Below are 15,841 nucleotides of genomic sequence, written 5' to 3'. Positions count from 1 at the left end.
GCTTAAATGTAATTTAAAACATAAGGTTAATACTTAAAAGATAAGAGAAGTTATTGTTTTCAAAACCATCTTGATTAATAATGTTGGTGAGTTCTGGAACTTAAAAAATGATGTTTACGTCTTAGCAAACTAAGAATACAGATCATTAGAGCTATTCATTAAACAGACAGTTTTAAGTTAAAAAAAAAAATAGCTACTATTTATCAAGTACATATAACGTGCCTGGCATTGTGCTGGCTGCTTCTCATATATGAATGAAAAACCTCACAACAATCGTGGGACGTAAAATGTGAAAACTGATGGATCTTATGTAATCTACTCAAGGTTACAGGGTTAGAAAGTGGCAGAGCTTGAGTTGGAACTTAGGTTTTTCTGGCTCTAAAGCTTATGTGCTATTCACTGCTCCATAAGACATAGAAAAGAAATGTCTTCATATTCTGGCACATTAACTTTAGGGTGAGGGGAAAAATTATATCCCATAGTAAAAAAACTATTACTGACATTATACTTACCTGCTTGTAAGTTCCATCTAGCAAGGTGTCCAGGTGTTGGAGGGGTGCAGGTGTTTTATCTTTGAATCTTGTTAATAGCCGGCGCTGAATGGCCCGAAACTGGACAGCTCTTTCAGATAAGAGTTCTTCTAATTTCTCACCATTTATCCGCAGCTACAGTGAACAATATCTTAAATTCAGGTTAAATGTGCACAACAAAACGTGTCTAAAGGAATAATACAGAAAATGCCAATAAAAGTTTGAAAGAGCAATAAAGAAAATTTACATGTATTATAGAGTTAAGAGAATTAAAATAGTATTGTATTTGGTACATGAGTATTGAGGTGATACTGTAGAATAGGTCAAATAAAAATGTAGTAAAGATGACACAGTATCACTGGGAAAAAGAGATTATTTAACAAATGTTTTGTGGTAGCTGGGGGGAAAAAAGAATAAGAATTTCTAACCCTAGTCTTTACAGCAAAATCTATTGCAGAGGAATCAAAAGTTTAGATGCAATAAATGTAGTAAAAAAAAAAAATAGAATTTTTAAAAATAATCTTGGCATGAGAAAGATCCTTTTAAGTCAAAAGCCAAAGTTAAAAGACACACACACACACACACACACACCCCACACGTACACACACACCCGTGATAAATTAACTAAAAAAATTAATTCTATATGGTTAAAAAAAAAATGAAAAACATTATAAGTAATAAGACAAAAAGTAAAGTGCAAAAATAATAGCAATAACCACACAGACGAAAAGTCATGCCCTTAACATCTAGAAAGTATCTACAAATCAATGAGAAAAGGACCACAACCTAATACAGGTCATTAAGAAAAAGAGCAACAGTCCAACATAAAAATGGGCAAAGTTTACAGAAAAGTTAATACAAATAAGCTCTCTAACATACAGCCTTTGACCTACCAATCCCACTTCCAAGAATTTATCTTAGCGATGTGCTTGCAAAAATTAATTTCCATACAAGGATGTTCATGATAGAATTGTTTGACCTCTTCTATTATACTAAGATATTATTTACAATCAAAATATTCATCAATAAGGACAGGTTAAATAAATAAAAAAGACTACTTTGCAGGATTACTGGGTATGCTGATGTGCAAGGCTATCCAAAGATGCACTGAATGAAACAAAGCAAAAAATATATATATATACAGAATAGTATGTATAATGTGCTACCATTCATGTACTTAAAAAAGAAAACTGCATATTAACATAGTTCTAACTGCACAGAATAGTTCTCCAAAGATATACGAGAAACTAGACACCAAAAGTTGCTTCTAAAGAGAAGACTGGAGGATGAGAATCAGAAATAACCCTTTTCAAAAAAAAAAAAAAATGACTCTTTTCACTATAACTCCTTATAACTTTTGAATTTAATATTAGAATAAAAGAAAGCTAGACAAAGTCATAGAACACTCTAAGGAATTAAATCATGCGACCCACTGTAATTCGATTTTACAAAAGTCATAAACTAGCAGTGATTGAAATGTTTTCATGTGCTAGAATTTCAATATTTAAGAAATATTTATCGATTCCAGGGCCGAGCACTGTTCTAAGTTCTAGGAATTACAGTAATAAATAAAACAGATGAAAATCCCTGCCTTCATAGAGCTTATGCTAAGGGACACTCGGATTCTAAAAGCCACCTTGATTCAAAGTTTTAAATAATTTTTTAAAAAAGTAGAGTGGGGCCAGTAAAGGAAGTATAATCATATTCCTTTTAATTTGTGTCACAAACAATAGTGCTTATACTTCATGATATTCATTAAGTTCTTCCCCAGAAAGGAAATGCCCTTGACGTGCAAACTCCAGGGATTTACTAGCCAAATAAGGGGGGGACTGTGTGTCAAATTTACAGTCAATCAGAATTTATTAAAGTCAAACAAAGTCAATTTCTATTTTAAATATTACAATATGTAATTAATATAGTCTTTCTGTGGACCCTCTTCCACAAAACAATAGACCCTACTTTTGTCCAGTAAATTTCTTAAAATATAACCTAGAGGATGCCAAAGGTTCTCAATCCTTAAAATACCTACATATATTCCCTAAACTGTCAATTTTGATGTCACAATTTGGTCAAAAGCATACTATCCTGTAACGTATTATCAGCATAGATGAGGGAACCCAAAATAAGTTCAGTTTTATTTCATAATGACATGTTATTTTTAATTGGATTTTATGCACTGAAATGTTCCCCAAATGTTTGCACTATTAAAAGAAGTCTGTATAGCTTGAAGTCAATGCCTCTGGAATGTGGAAAGGGACTGAAATGAGGTAGAACGTTCAGGTGACTGACAGGTTACATGACACTCTCCCTGCCCCCAAATGGTTTATAAACTGAAATGCAAAAATCTACCAATCCCTTAAAAATTGTCACTCCAGGAACCAATGCTTCCTTGAACGATGTTTAAAATTCTTTTGAAATTTCCCTTTGGAATTGCCTATAGAGTCTACTTATAGGCAAATAAGTAGAGCCTGGTGAATTTTTTCCAACACATGGGACTTTTAAAACAATGAGTCACTGTCCAATTCATTCACAAAACGTGACTCTTGACTATTTCCAAATATCAAATTAATCTTCAAATGATGAAGATTTGACACCATTGAGATACTCAAGAAAATCTAAAACAGGCTCTGAAGGAGAAAAGTAAAAATATCCAGGCAACAAAGTCACCACCAGATCTCATTTATTTAGACGTTTAGTCATTCAGCATTTACCAAGTGCTTGTTGTGCCTGATACTGGAGAACATTTCATCTGGTTAACCCTCATTCACACGCAAAAGTTCTTGTGTGCTTGTTAAAAAAGAAAAGGAAAAATCACTTGATAATCACACCTCACTTATGGCTTGCTAGAACTAGTTAGCCAAATGGCTGCCCATAAATTCGAACAGTTTCAACACTGGGTTACTAGGGTCAAAGGTTAAACCCCCATGTGGGAAAATTAAATCAGTTCTGTTGTGAGGCCAGACCACAGGCTTAGCTCCAAGCAGCCACTCTGGAACTGTCTGCAACTGATCACAAATGGAGCAAGAGGCCAGGGACGGATTCACAAATTCCGCCATCCACAAAAGAATAACAACTTGAAGCACACAGTCTAATAACATGTATCCTACAACTCTTACCTCTGTAGCATCTCTTTCTCTTTCATACATTGAAAAATTATAAATGATGTGGGTTCTAATCATACATACCTCAAAATGATGATCAATCAACTCAAAATATTCTTGAAGGGGCACGGATCCAGAAAAAGAACATGAGAAATCTTTGATTCCCTGTTTTTCAAAATATTCTTTAAGGCGGATAATAAGCTCATTTGTTATGAGCCAAAGATCTTCAAATTGTTCACTCTGAATGCGATATCGTTCTAAGAGAGAGAGAAAAAAAATAATTAAAAAATACTTCTTACTAGCTGAAACTACATGAATTATCACTAACTCTGATATGAATACCAAAACAAAAGGACAAAGATTTCTTTTATGGAATAAAGATATGATTTCTAATGGCTCGATAAAAATATTCCTAGAGCTTTACTGCAGTTTTCTGTATCAAGCACTTAACATTTCAAATTTAATGCCAAAGACATGTGGTCACAGTAGCAAGTAATAAAGTATGGTCCTTCTTTCTGTGTATCTCACAATAGGTTTCAGTATATTAAAAATACCCAAATTTGTGTCCTTCTAATAAAAAGCTTCACTTAAAAGGTAAAAAAACAAAACACACACACACACACACAAAAGAAAATGACCATTGTAAAAATGCAATCTGGTATCATTAGTTCATTTCAGAATATTGATGCGAAATGAAATGCATTCTATAGAAAATCCCATATCCTGGACACCGTAGCCAGCTTAACTCCCTATAATCAAAATCAAAGTTTTCCATTTTTCTAGTAGTTCTTTAATTTGAAGAGATTTTGCCATCAGACCCCTCCCTAAATATAAATCTTGTTTCTCTCCATTCCCTGAAACCTCAGCTCCAAGAGAGCCAAATTCTTATCCATCCCCTACCCTGAAGATGATGATGATGATGATGATGATGACGACGACGACGACAGTGATGGCAATAACCACATCTATGATAAGAGCAACTGTTATTGGTTGAGTACAAACTATGTACCACGCACTGTGATTATAACAACCTCCTTTTCATAGGGAAAAAAAAAAGGAGACACAGAATTTCAGTGACATGCCAAAGGTTACAATGCAAATTAAATGTCAGAGCTAAAATTCATGATATATATCCTTCTTCCCTACCTGCCTAAATCTTACCTATTCTTCAGGACCTGGCCTCAATCTCTCCTACACCAAGTAATTTTTTTTCCTAGCATTCCTAATATGTGCCAGCATATAAAATTAAGCACTTTACATTCACTCTCTTGTTTAAATCTGAACAGCCCTATGAGGAACATATTGTTGTGCCCATTTTACAGAAGAATAAATCCAGTCACAGACAAGTTTACGTAATACACGAGCTAGTCTAGCCAGATAGTAATGGGGCAGGGACTGGAATTCCGGCCATTAATTCCAAGATTAGTTATTAATCTTAACTGTCTCATAATATTGCATCTCTCTGAATCATATAGGGACTTAGTATTACTGTCTACATTTCGCTATGTACTTAACCACAAACAACCATGTATTCTTACTTAACTTTCCAGATAATTATATTCAGTATCTTCAAAGAGATTATATACTTTTTAAGATCTAGGACTAAGTCCCTTATCCCACTAAATTCACCATTTATTTATTGAGCATTTATTATGGGCAATGTCACAAAGAAAAAAATGCTGGGAGCATAAAAATGAACTCAGCCTTCTTGCTTAATGGGCCAAAGGTCTAGAAAAAGTACCATGACACGTGGACATATGAAATATTTATACCCCCCATGACTATTTATTTATATTCCCCATAGTATCTTGACAAATTCTATATTACATCTTTAAATTGGTTATTAGGACTCCAATTTGTCATCCTAGGCCAGAATTCAAGACTGTATCTCCTCATTCCCCTAATCATCCTCTTTTTCAATTATACAAGGACTAGAAGATACTGGATACATCTGCCATGGTCCATGGCAAACACCCTGGTCCTCTCTGCTATCGTATCATTCCCCTTGGAGCTTCCCCAGCAGCTCACCTCACCCCAGTCTTATTCTGGATACGGGCCTCTGCCCATGGTGCTGAACATGTCTTTCCTCATTTCTCCCCATGAAAGATATTAGGACAAAGGTCAGATGTAACAACTTTTACCTTTCTTTGTAAATGTCACTGAAGGTTTAATGTTTTAGAAGAAAAATAGAGAGCACAATAGTGGTGGGGTAGAAGTAGAGATAAAAAGAGATTATGACGACAGCAAAATACAGTATCAGAATCCTAGCTGGGAGACCGTCGTGGGGATGAGTACGGCATAAGGCAGGCAGGCAGCTGCCATGGAGTGGCTATGTGCAGAGCCAGATGGGTGATGGAGTCATTGGGATTGTTGCATAAACGATATAAATGTCTGACCAATGTACTGTATACTTGAAACTAGTAATAAAATAAAATGCTAAAAAAAAAAATCCTCTAGATCCGGGGCCCCGTACACGCTAAGCTTGGGAACCAACGTTTTAAACTCACTGGTGTTTATTCACTCTTTCATTTATATAAATTCATAATATAATTTAAATTATATTTAACGTATGTAGTTTAGTGTGCGATGCCGGAGATAAAATGGATAAAGCAAGGAGCTCACTGCAGGACCTGGAAAGATGGAGCAATGGGTGAAGAGTGAACACTGCTGGCACCCTCACTGATTCAGCGACACCCCATTGGGGCTGACCTTGCCGCAAGAGTGCCAGGACTTACCCCCAAGGGGCAGATTACCATTTTGAAGTATGTAAAGGTCTATTATATAGCAGAAGAATTAGACAATAGCAAAGGAGCTGCAAAGGGCAGAAGGCACAGTAAGAATTGCAGAGTAACTACAGATCTTCACAGAGCTTGTTGACTTGGGAGGAAGGGAACTACCTCGCTCCATTGTAAGTGTCTGGTGTTTGGTGACTTCTTGAAATTTCCCTTGGGAGCTGTAGAACTCAAAGAGGAAGAAAGATAGGTCCTCCTCTGAGATACAGACATGTCTATCCTTCCTCCGTCATGGGCCAGATATTTAATGTCAGATGAATGCTGCCTCCAGGTTCCAGACATTTGTCCCTCCTGGGCAGATGTTTGGCTTCTGGCTCAGGGCTGGCTCCCAGGACATTGTCCTTCTGTGTGCCTGTCCATCTTTGGACAGATGTTTGTACCAGTCCAGAGCCCTGCTCCAGGCCCAGGTAATGCCCTAGGCCTCCTGGGGAAGGAAGTTGAATTGGACTAGCTACATTTCCTTTTGCGGTTTTATGATTTCCAAAAACACTGGCTCACGCTCTGCTGCACCAGGCCCTGCTAGATGTAGCAAGTGTAAGTGATGAAGTCGCACACTGCAGTGATCCAGGCCCGAGATGATGGCAAAATGTAATCTTGGCTATTGGAGTGACAGAGCCAGAGGTAGTAGTGGCAGGTGTAGGCATATATGTTGGTACTGCTGCGTCTGACTGCGGCCACCCTCACTGTGGGTGGCATCTGTAAAGCCACAAACTGGAAGGTGAGTGGCCTCCAGAGAGGCCTGCGCCAGTGCCAAGAGTTCTCACACGGCACACGCCTCCCGGGGAGGAACTGGGCTTGTCCTGGGGCACGATTCCCTCCAGGCCTTGGATTCTGCAGAAGGGGTCATACCCGCCTCCCACCTTCCGTCTCCCGCCTTCCCAGGGCGAGAGCATATCCCACAGCGTGGCACATGGTGCTCCTGGCTACTGGTGCTCCTGGCCCTTGCAGCACCCAGCCTCAGTGGGGCTCAGCGGCTTCAGGCGGTGCTCCTGGCTGGGACCGAGTGGTGCGGACTTGATGACCAGTGTCTTTAAGGCTGTCATCTCCACCTGCGGCTGTTGGTCCTGCACCATGTTCCCTTTGGAGGCACTTCTGATGCTGCCCATTCCATGTGGGCTTCTGGCACGATCTGTGCGCTTCCTCAGACAGGCCGGCCATCAGCAGCTCCAGCTCCCGTTCCCACACCTCGACCAGCTGCTCAAGGTCCTATCTCAGCTTCGGCTCCTTCTGGGCTGTGTAAGTTCCTCCTCCAGGAGCTCGGAGCCCTGCCCTTCTCACAAATCTCCGTGGAGACCCTACAGGAAAACCTGTCGAGCCATCAGAGAAGAGCACCCTCCGGGGTTCACAACGTTAAACAAGACCCTCTGCTCTGTTCACCACTCCCAGACCCCAAGATTCTGAAAGTGAAGACACACGGCCTCGAAGTCCTCATTGCCTTTCATATACGTAAGCTTTTCAATAAAACACTTAAAACAGTGCCTGACACATGTAAGCACTCAATTACTGTTACCTGTTATCATTTGTAGACTAAAGGGTAAAGATTCTATCATAAACTTCATTAGACACACATAGAACCTAACTGACGTGGTAACTTTCAAACAGCAGATATGAAAAAAAGTGGCTTTAATAAAATGTTTTCCTTACCATATACATTTTTACATAAATATTACATTTTTACATAAATATTACTGTGCTAATATTCCCAAGAAAATTGTTAATTCATTCAGGTTCTGGAAGGATTTGAATAGGCTTCCACATGCAGGTAGAAACACCTGGGGTACAGCCTAAATATGAGAATAAAATTTCTTATAAATAAAATGAAATAAAACTACAGACAGAAAATTATTCAACTAATTTTTTAATATAAATTTGTTAATATAAATTTGAGATGAACACGAATAACTGGAATTATTATGACTCATTTAAAAGAATTATACCATCTGGCCCAGGATACAAAAAAGTCTGCATTTCAAAGTATTTGAATGAAGAGAAGCAGCAAGCCACGGGGATATCTGAGGGAAAAACATGCCAAGCCAAGGACACTGTGAGTGCAAAGGCCCTGAGGCAAGAATGTGCTCTCAGGAACAGCGGCTAGAATGGCTGAAGCTGAGTGAGCAGCCTCTGTAATGTTTCAGAGGAGGGAACCGTCAGGGTTCAGAACAAACCGCCCCAAGATGTGCCTCAGTGGTATGCAGATTACTTTGAGCAAAGGCAATTTTAGCTTCAGGCTCAAGAGAAATTTCAGCCCCTCCCCTTATCTACTATCTGAAGGGCAGAGCAAACTTAACTATTGACTAAATGTCTGTTTTTCTTACCATCCTGCAAGGATCCTTTCAAGCCCACAAGGCGCCTTACCTCGTCCCTAGCTCAGAATGTCTTCAACGCCCATGTGCCTTCCCTTTCTCTGAACCTCGCGCGATTGTGGGGTCTCTGACTCTCTCATACGTGCGAGATTCCCAAACATGTGTTAGTTAAGTGATAAGTGCTAGGGAGACAATAGGGAAGAACACATTCTGGTCCCGGTCAACGTCAGTGAGAAGGGCACAAAATACGTAGGTAAATAACAAATAAGTACTTACAAAGTTATGAAAGGACTATGATGCAGATAAAGAGTGTCATGATAAAAACTAATTAGTGTTCCTTCTTGAGATAACTGTGGTCAGAGAAAGCCACACTCAGAAGATGACAACAGTGGTAGTATTAATAGTAACAATAGTAAAAATAACACTAGCAGCTAAAATCTCCGTAGCATTTACAGTGCACTGGGAAATTGCTACACATTTTTTAGGGATTATCTCATTTGATTCCTACATATTATACTATTTTATCCCCATTTGTAGATAAAAAACAAAAAAACAACAACAAAAAAAAAAACAAGCATAGTAATTTTTCCAAAGTCATTCAGATGAATTGTAAGCCAGAGGTGGGATTTAACTACCAATTTGAGTCGAGACCCCACATTCCTAATCGTTTTATGCATAAAGCTTGGACCTTAAGAATGAGAAGTACAGACCAGGTAGAGAGAATGGCAAGCTCAAAACCTCAGGGCAGAAAGTCAGACATGTACCCAAGTGAGGAAGAGTGCCCTTAGATGTGGTTGGATGTTAGGCTGGGGCCAGAGATGGATAATACTATAAATACAAAGGACTTTATGCTGAAGAGTAGCATGATATAATTTATGATAATGTTTGTTTCTTTGTTTTTATTACAAGAGCTGCTAAGAAGAAAATGGATTGGAAAGGGGCAAGAATAACTTACAGTTAGGACATTATAACCATGGTCCAGGTGACAGATCGTGGTAGCACGTGTAGCAGTTAACGGCATCACATTAGGAGAGAAATTCCATTTCTCAGGTCTTATCTTCTGAGCAAACCTTAAAGTCCAGTAAATTTTTAAATCGAATTATCCAATTTTCAATATCTTCATTTACACAAATTGAAAGTAAAATATACCTCACAAGGTTGGTATAAGGATCAAATGTAATAATGTATGGAAAAGATTCATACAAATGCAATTTATCTTTGAATTATAAAATTTAGATCAAGCAAAACTATATGTCCAAAAAATATTGGTTGAAAAAATTACAACTATGATACAAAAAGCATGGAGTGAAACAAGTGAAAAATCTAAAGCTCAAGAAAAACCCAAATATAAATAAAATTCTAGACACCCAACAGGTACTTGCTATAGACTAAAAGTTTGTGTCCCCCCAAAATTCATATTTTAAATCCTAATGCCCATTACGATATCTGGAAGTGGGGACTTTGGTAGGTGATTAGGTAATGAGGGCAAAGATCTTATGAATAAGATGACTGTCCTTATTCAAGGGAACCCAGAGTGCTCCCTCACTCCTACTAGCGAGGCCACAGCAAGAAGACAGACATCTACGAACCAGGAAACAGGCCCATACCAGACACCAAATCTACTAAAACCTTTATCTTGGACTTCTCGGCCTCCAGAACTGTGAGAAATAAACTTCTGTTGTATAAAAGCCAAGCAGTCTATGGTATTTTGTTATAGCAGCCCAAATAGACAGAGACAATACTCTTCTGTGACCAAGTATAATGCATGAATGTTACCAAATGACAGAAATGTAAAAATGATAATAAGCATTTAAATAGGTCTGATATTTTACATAACTTAAATTTTTGGCTTATTTTCTTATTTTCATCAGTACATGCAGGGGAAAAAATTAAAACTAAATTTTTATAACAAAAAATTTATAATTAGACTTGGTATTTAGAAATATAAACACAATATTTTTAAGTTGATTTTTTTCAGACTACCAAAGATCAACAAGAATCAATGAGTCGAACATTTATAAGGCATTATTTTGATTATTAAGCATTTTTTCGGTATTTGTCTTATAAAATGGTTAACATTGCCCTGGACACTTTCCAGAGTATACATTTCATGGAAAGGAGAAATGAAATTTTCTATTTATAATATGACATGAAAGAAGAAAGTTATATTTAAAACACGCCCTTACAATATTGGTAATTAAAATAGCTGCCAAAATGAACATTCAATTTATTATTTTTATCTCTTTTCCTTTGCATCTTGTAATAAAGCTCAGGGGAAATAAGCATTTCAGTTTCCAAATGAAATAAATTTGGATGACTGGAGCCCAGTCAATTGCCATTCCACTCTACTACAAATGGAGAAAATAATGTAGTTAATTTAAGCAGGGTACAAAAACGCATCACGTCAGTGTCTATTCATGTCAGAACATCTGAAGTTCATCAACATAAATAATGTTTGTATTGATGTCATAAACAAAACATCAGTATAATTTATGCTATTTGGAAATTTTTAAATGTGAGATGGAAAAGCAGATGAATGCTTTTAAAACCAAAAAGTTTGAAAAAATAATATAAACAATTTCAGTAGATATTAGTATAATATTCTAAAGATACAACCTCTTTGGTATCAGTAGAAACTATGGATTTCTCTAAATTTACTTTTCAAAAGGCTTTTTCCAAGCCTGATTTACATAATATTCCCATTGTCCCTTGATAATAATGCTAAGAAATTCTAAGGTAAATATTAAACAGTAATATTTTATTGCTGAATCACTGCACCCATTAAAGTGCTCACAGTGGCATAAGGTGGGTGTTAGGCAATCATTACACTTTGCCTCTAAATTTTGTGGCTTCATTAAAGGACTATCGCAGAGCCCCTACTATATAATCTTCCCAGCACAGAAGAAAATTCACTCATCTCTAAAACCCCATGCTGTATATCAAGCATGTGAAGATCTTTTCCTCTTTCTAGAATGCCCTCCACTATTAGTGTCCTATTCAGTCCTTGAGATCCTTCACAAATTAAATCTCTTATGTAATTTCATTCCTTCAAGCTCCAACAACACCTGAAGTGTGCTTCTGTAAGCACATCAAGCGCTATTATCAGTTCTCTGCCTGTTTGTCTCTCCCATTAGCCCAGGAGCTCTACAAGAGCCATGGCAGTTTTTATATCTAATATGTTTGCTCAATGTAAAATGAACAAAGGCATGGTCTACCCAGATGGAGTAGAACAAGACTCTCACTTTCTTTGTTCTGAATATATTTTGGTTAACACGTTTCAAGATTACTTATGCTGCGGGACAGAAAACAGAAAGCAAATAATGATCAAAGAACCTCACAGACACAGACAACAGTAGTTACCAGATGGGAATGGGAGTGGGGGCAGTGAAGAGGGTAAAGGGGGCCAAATACATGGTGACAGAAGGAAACCAGACTATGGGTGATGAGCCCACAATGCAATATATAGATGTTGTATTATAGAATTGTACACTTGAAACTTATATAATGTATTGACCAATGCCACCCCAATAAATTTAATTTAAATAAGTAAATAAGATACATATGCTTTCATTTGGCAGATGCTAAAAGAAAGCCTTTTTCAAGGCCCAACCCTTATTCACAACATGACTACAATGTTTTCAGTATACCTGAAAGCAAAGTAATTGAGAGATAAGAAAGAACTTTTAAACTTGACCTTATTCAATTTAATCACTCTTTCTAGCACGTTAAAATCTTTCAGGATATTGAACTGTTCAGGATATTTGTTATCTTTTCCATTTCAAAGGCCCGCTTGAGGCTACATAAATTTGCTATTTACAATTGCTTACTTAGCCCTGCTTGTGACACAGAGTATGTATTTACTCAGCACTTATTGCTAATTATCCGTTTAGCAGGGTACAGAAATCTAAGTTAAAAATCATTTCCCTCAAATCTTGGGGAGAATTTTTCCATTTTCTTGTAGCATTAGCATCCAACGATATTGATGAAAGTTAAATGCTTTCTTGATTCATGTTCCTTGAGTAGCTTCCTTTTTCGTTTCTAATCTTTGAGAACATGCTCCTGATCCTTAGTGCTCCAAGATTTCACAGTAATGTGTCTGGATCTATTTCTTTTTCTCATTCATTGTGCTAACATCAAACAGGCTCTTTCAATATCCACAACTGTGATATCTCATTTCCTTGGAATCCTTGTCTCCACTGGTCACAAGCCACTTTCCCAAAGGTCCTACCTCGTCTGATGAGCTTTTCATCATCGGAATCTGCAGTTCATTCATTCTCTGACCACATGTTCTTCTAGTTCACCTGCTCTGTAACGCCAATTTCGCTTCTTAAACCTTCACAAGACTTATGATCCAGTGAACCCATTAATTTTTCACCATGTATCAGTTTTCTCTAATTTTTATTTCTCTTTTTATCAATAGATTTGGTAGTCCATTATGACAAGCATTCTCACAAAAATATTTTATCTGCAATTCTCTGTTTCAAAATCCCAGCCCTGGAGCACATTTTAGGTTGCTACCTAAATCTGTTGTCTCACAGGCTGCAGTTCCTTTTCTTCAAATTAGTGCTTTAAAAAAAAAAAAAAAAAAAAAAAAAATCCCAGCCCTGAGTAGTTGCTTGGATGCTGATAAACAAATTACTCCCAGGGAAAATCGCTTTAAGGATGACAGATTTCACTTCAAAATTCAGGATCTCTAACCTCAAATGGAAAGTCAATATTGCCTTATTCATGAGTTTGCCTTTTTATTCTCCAAGATACCATGTCATACCTTTTTTCAAATTTAGACATCATCAAAGCTCCCTCATCTTTCCATGAACAAATCTACAAAGTTTCCCTGGACCTACATCCAATCCCTCTTATCACAGCAAAGTCACAAATGCCTGTCTTTCAATCCCTCTCTAGGGATTGAAATGCCTGCCCCGCGAGCTCTGCGTCCCACCCCCTCTTTCCTCCTCAAAGACTTCATTGCTCTGTGATCCCCTGCTCCATCCACATCAGCAGCCCTTCCCACTTAACTCAGTCATTTCCACTAATATTCAAACATGTTCTAATACTGTTCATTGACTTTTTTTTTGTTCCACAGCTTCTTTATCCATTTTTTTTTTCTAATACTGCTCATTTAAAAACAAAACAAAACCCACAACTCCTGCCAGCTACATCTCACTGCTGAATTACTGAGTTTGGTTGTCCAATTCTTACTGAAAACACTACATCCTGAAATTGTGCAATACTAGATACTCTAAGCTGCAGCTTAGACTGCACTGATTTGCACTCAGAATTATATACAGTAAATTGAGTTTTATCATTATTTCTAAAGCTCTATGAAATTTGCTACTCATGAATTATAAATACATAAGTATTATAACTATAAAAATAAGCTAGAGAGACATTATTGAAGAATGTGGTGTCTTTGTGATATTCAGAAGAGAAATTTTACCCTGGACTCAGCATCAGTAAAGGCTATGCACCTCCTTAACAACTGGTTTGATTGTATCTTTGGAACATTCTGAAAATTAAAACTAAAGTATTTCCTTGTTGATTTTAGGTGCTAGCACCTCGCCTGTAGCACAGCACACAGTTCCGAGATTGCTCTTAGTGCCATCCTCATTAATTTCCTGCTCTTTTCTCCATTTCCTTCAGCTATTTATTTCCGCCTTTCGTACTGTGAAAATTTTTGTAAATTATTTTAAATCCTTTAAGAAACAAATGGAACAAGGTGAGGTACAAATAGATATAGTAGAAATAAAAATTAAAATAGAGCTGGAGAGAAGCAAACCATGAAAAGTATAGAGACAGAAAGGGGCAGAAGGGAGAAGAGAGAGAGTGTCTGTTGTGTGAAGTAATAAATCCCTATGTGGATCTAAATCTTAAGAAAATGGCGTGGCAGGAATAGTTAAGCAGTAGTATGTTTCTTCTGGAACCCCACTGTACTGAATCACTCAAGTAATTGACTTAATGTAGAAATATTTTACAATTCTGATTATAAAAATATTTGATCTCATGCAATTTGACCTGTCTTGTCAATTTTAACCACTTTACATAGGTATAACTGATATACGAAAAGCAGCACATATTTAATGTATACAGTGCTACTAATACAGAGCTATGCAGACACATGCAAAACTATTATTACTACAATCAAGGTAATAGACATAGCCACCATCTGTCTTATTATTTTCAATTTAAGACTGTGGAAATCATTTTCAGAAATTTTGCTAGCGTAGAACATTTTTCCTAAACATTCTTATCTTCTAGTGCTTCGTTTTCCAGAATTCGCATAATAAACTCTAATTACACTAAAGCAGTACTACACTTTCTGAAAATAAAAATCCGTACAGTTCCCCAGGGAATGTGATTTAATATCTGAGACAATGAGCTACATTCACTTTTTTATTGTCAGTTTTGGCTGATTTATTCCAAATCAGGAAATTGAACTAAAATGACCATACAACACACTTCAAGGCTTGGTTGATTGTCAAGCAGGTTTTAAAAAGAGATGAATATGTGGAACCCACAGAAAATACTATCCAAGATCCAAGGGTATCTCTATATGACACATGATGCACTTGACTGTTTACTAGAGAAGAAATGCTGTGTTTTTTCCATAAGTAAGGTTTTTCCATCAATCTGGATTTCTAGACTGAAGACTATGTCCCACCACTATGGAAAACAGTATAGAGGCTCCTCAAAAAAACTAAGAATTGATCTACCATATGATCCAGCAATCCCTCTACTGAGTATTTACCACAAAGACTTGAAAACTCGTATCTGAAAAGATATTTGCACACCGATGTTCATAGCAGCATTATACAGTGGCCAGGACATGGAAGCAACCAAAGTGTCCTATGATAGATGATTGGCTAAAGAAGCGGTGGTATATATATACGTATATATATATATGTATATGTGGTACATATATACAATGGAATATTACTCAGAGATGAAGTACTGCCAACATGGATGGACCTTGAGATAATCACGCTAAGCAAAATAAGCCAGACTAGAAAAGTTGAAAAATCACATGATATCACTTATATGTGGGATAGAAACCTAAAAGCAACAAATGAGCAGGACAAACAGAGACTCATGGACATGGACTATAGACTAGTGGTTAC

General features: G+C 37.1%; 1 protein-coding gene across 17 annotated transcripts in view; it reads right to left on the bottom strand.

The window, feature by feature from the left end:
* BBS9 (Bardet-Biedl syndrome 9) overlaps positions 1 to 15,841 on the bottom strand; it is a 348,483-nt gene that overhangs the window by 168,957 nt on the left and 163,685 nt on the right. For all 17 annotated transcript variants that reach the window (XR_005652755.1, XR_005652751.1, XR_005652752.1 and 14 more), the window contains 2 exons: positions 3,716 to 3,888; positions 513 to 665 (listed from right to left, as the gene is read on the bottom strand). Coding sequence is in view for 12 of the 17 variants with exons in the window: in XM_039862697.1 (XP_039718631.1) it covers positions 513 to 665; positions 3,716 to 3,888 (326 nt within the window). In the remaining 5 variants the exon portion in view is untranslated. The remainder of the gene's footprint in view (positions 1 to 512; positions 666 to 3,715; positions 3,889 to 15,841) is intronic.

Source organism: Pteropus medius, unplaced genomic scaffold (genome assembly GCF_902729225.1).
Source record: "Pteropus medius unplaced genomic scaffold, Ma_sr-lr_union100, whole genome shotgun sequence".
Classification (NCBI taxonomy): domain Eukaryota; kingdom Metazoa; phylum Chordata; class Mammalia; order Chiroptera; family Pteropodidae; genus Pteropus; species Pteropus medius.
Note: the sequence above shows the minus strand (reverse complement) of the source record. Positions and strands in the feature narration are given on the sequence as shown.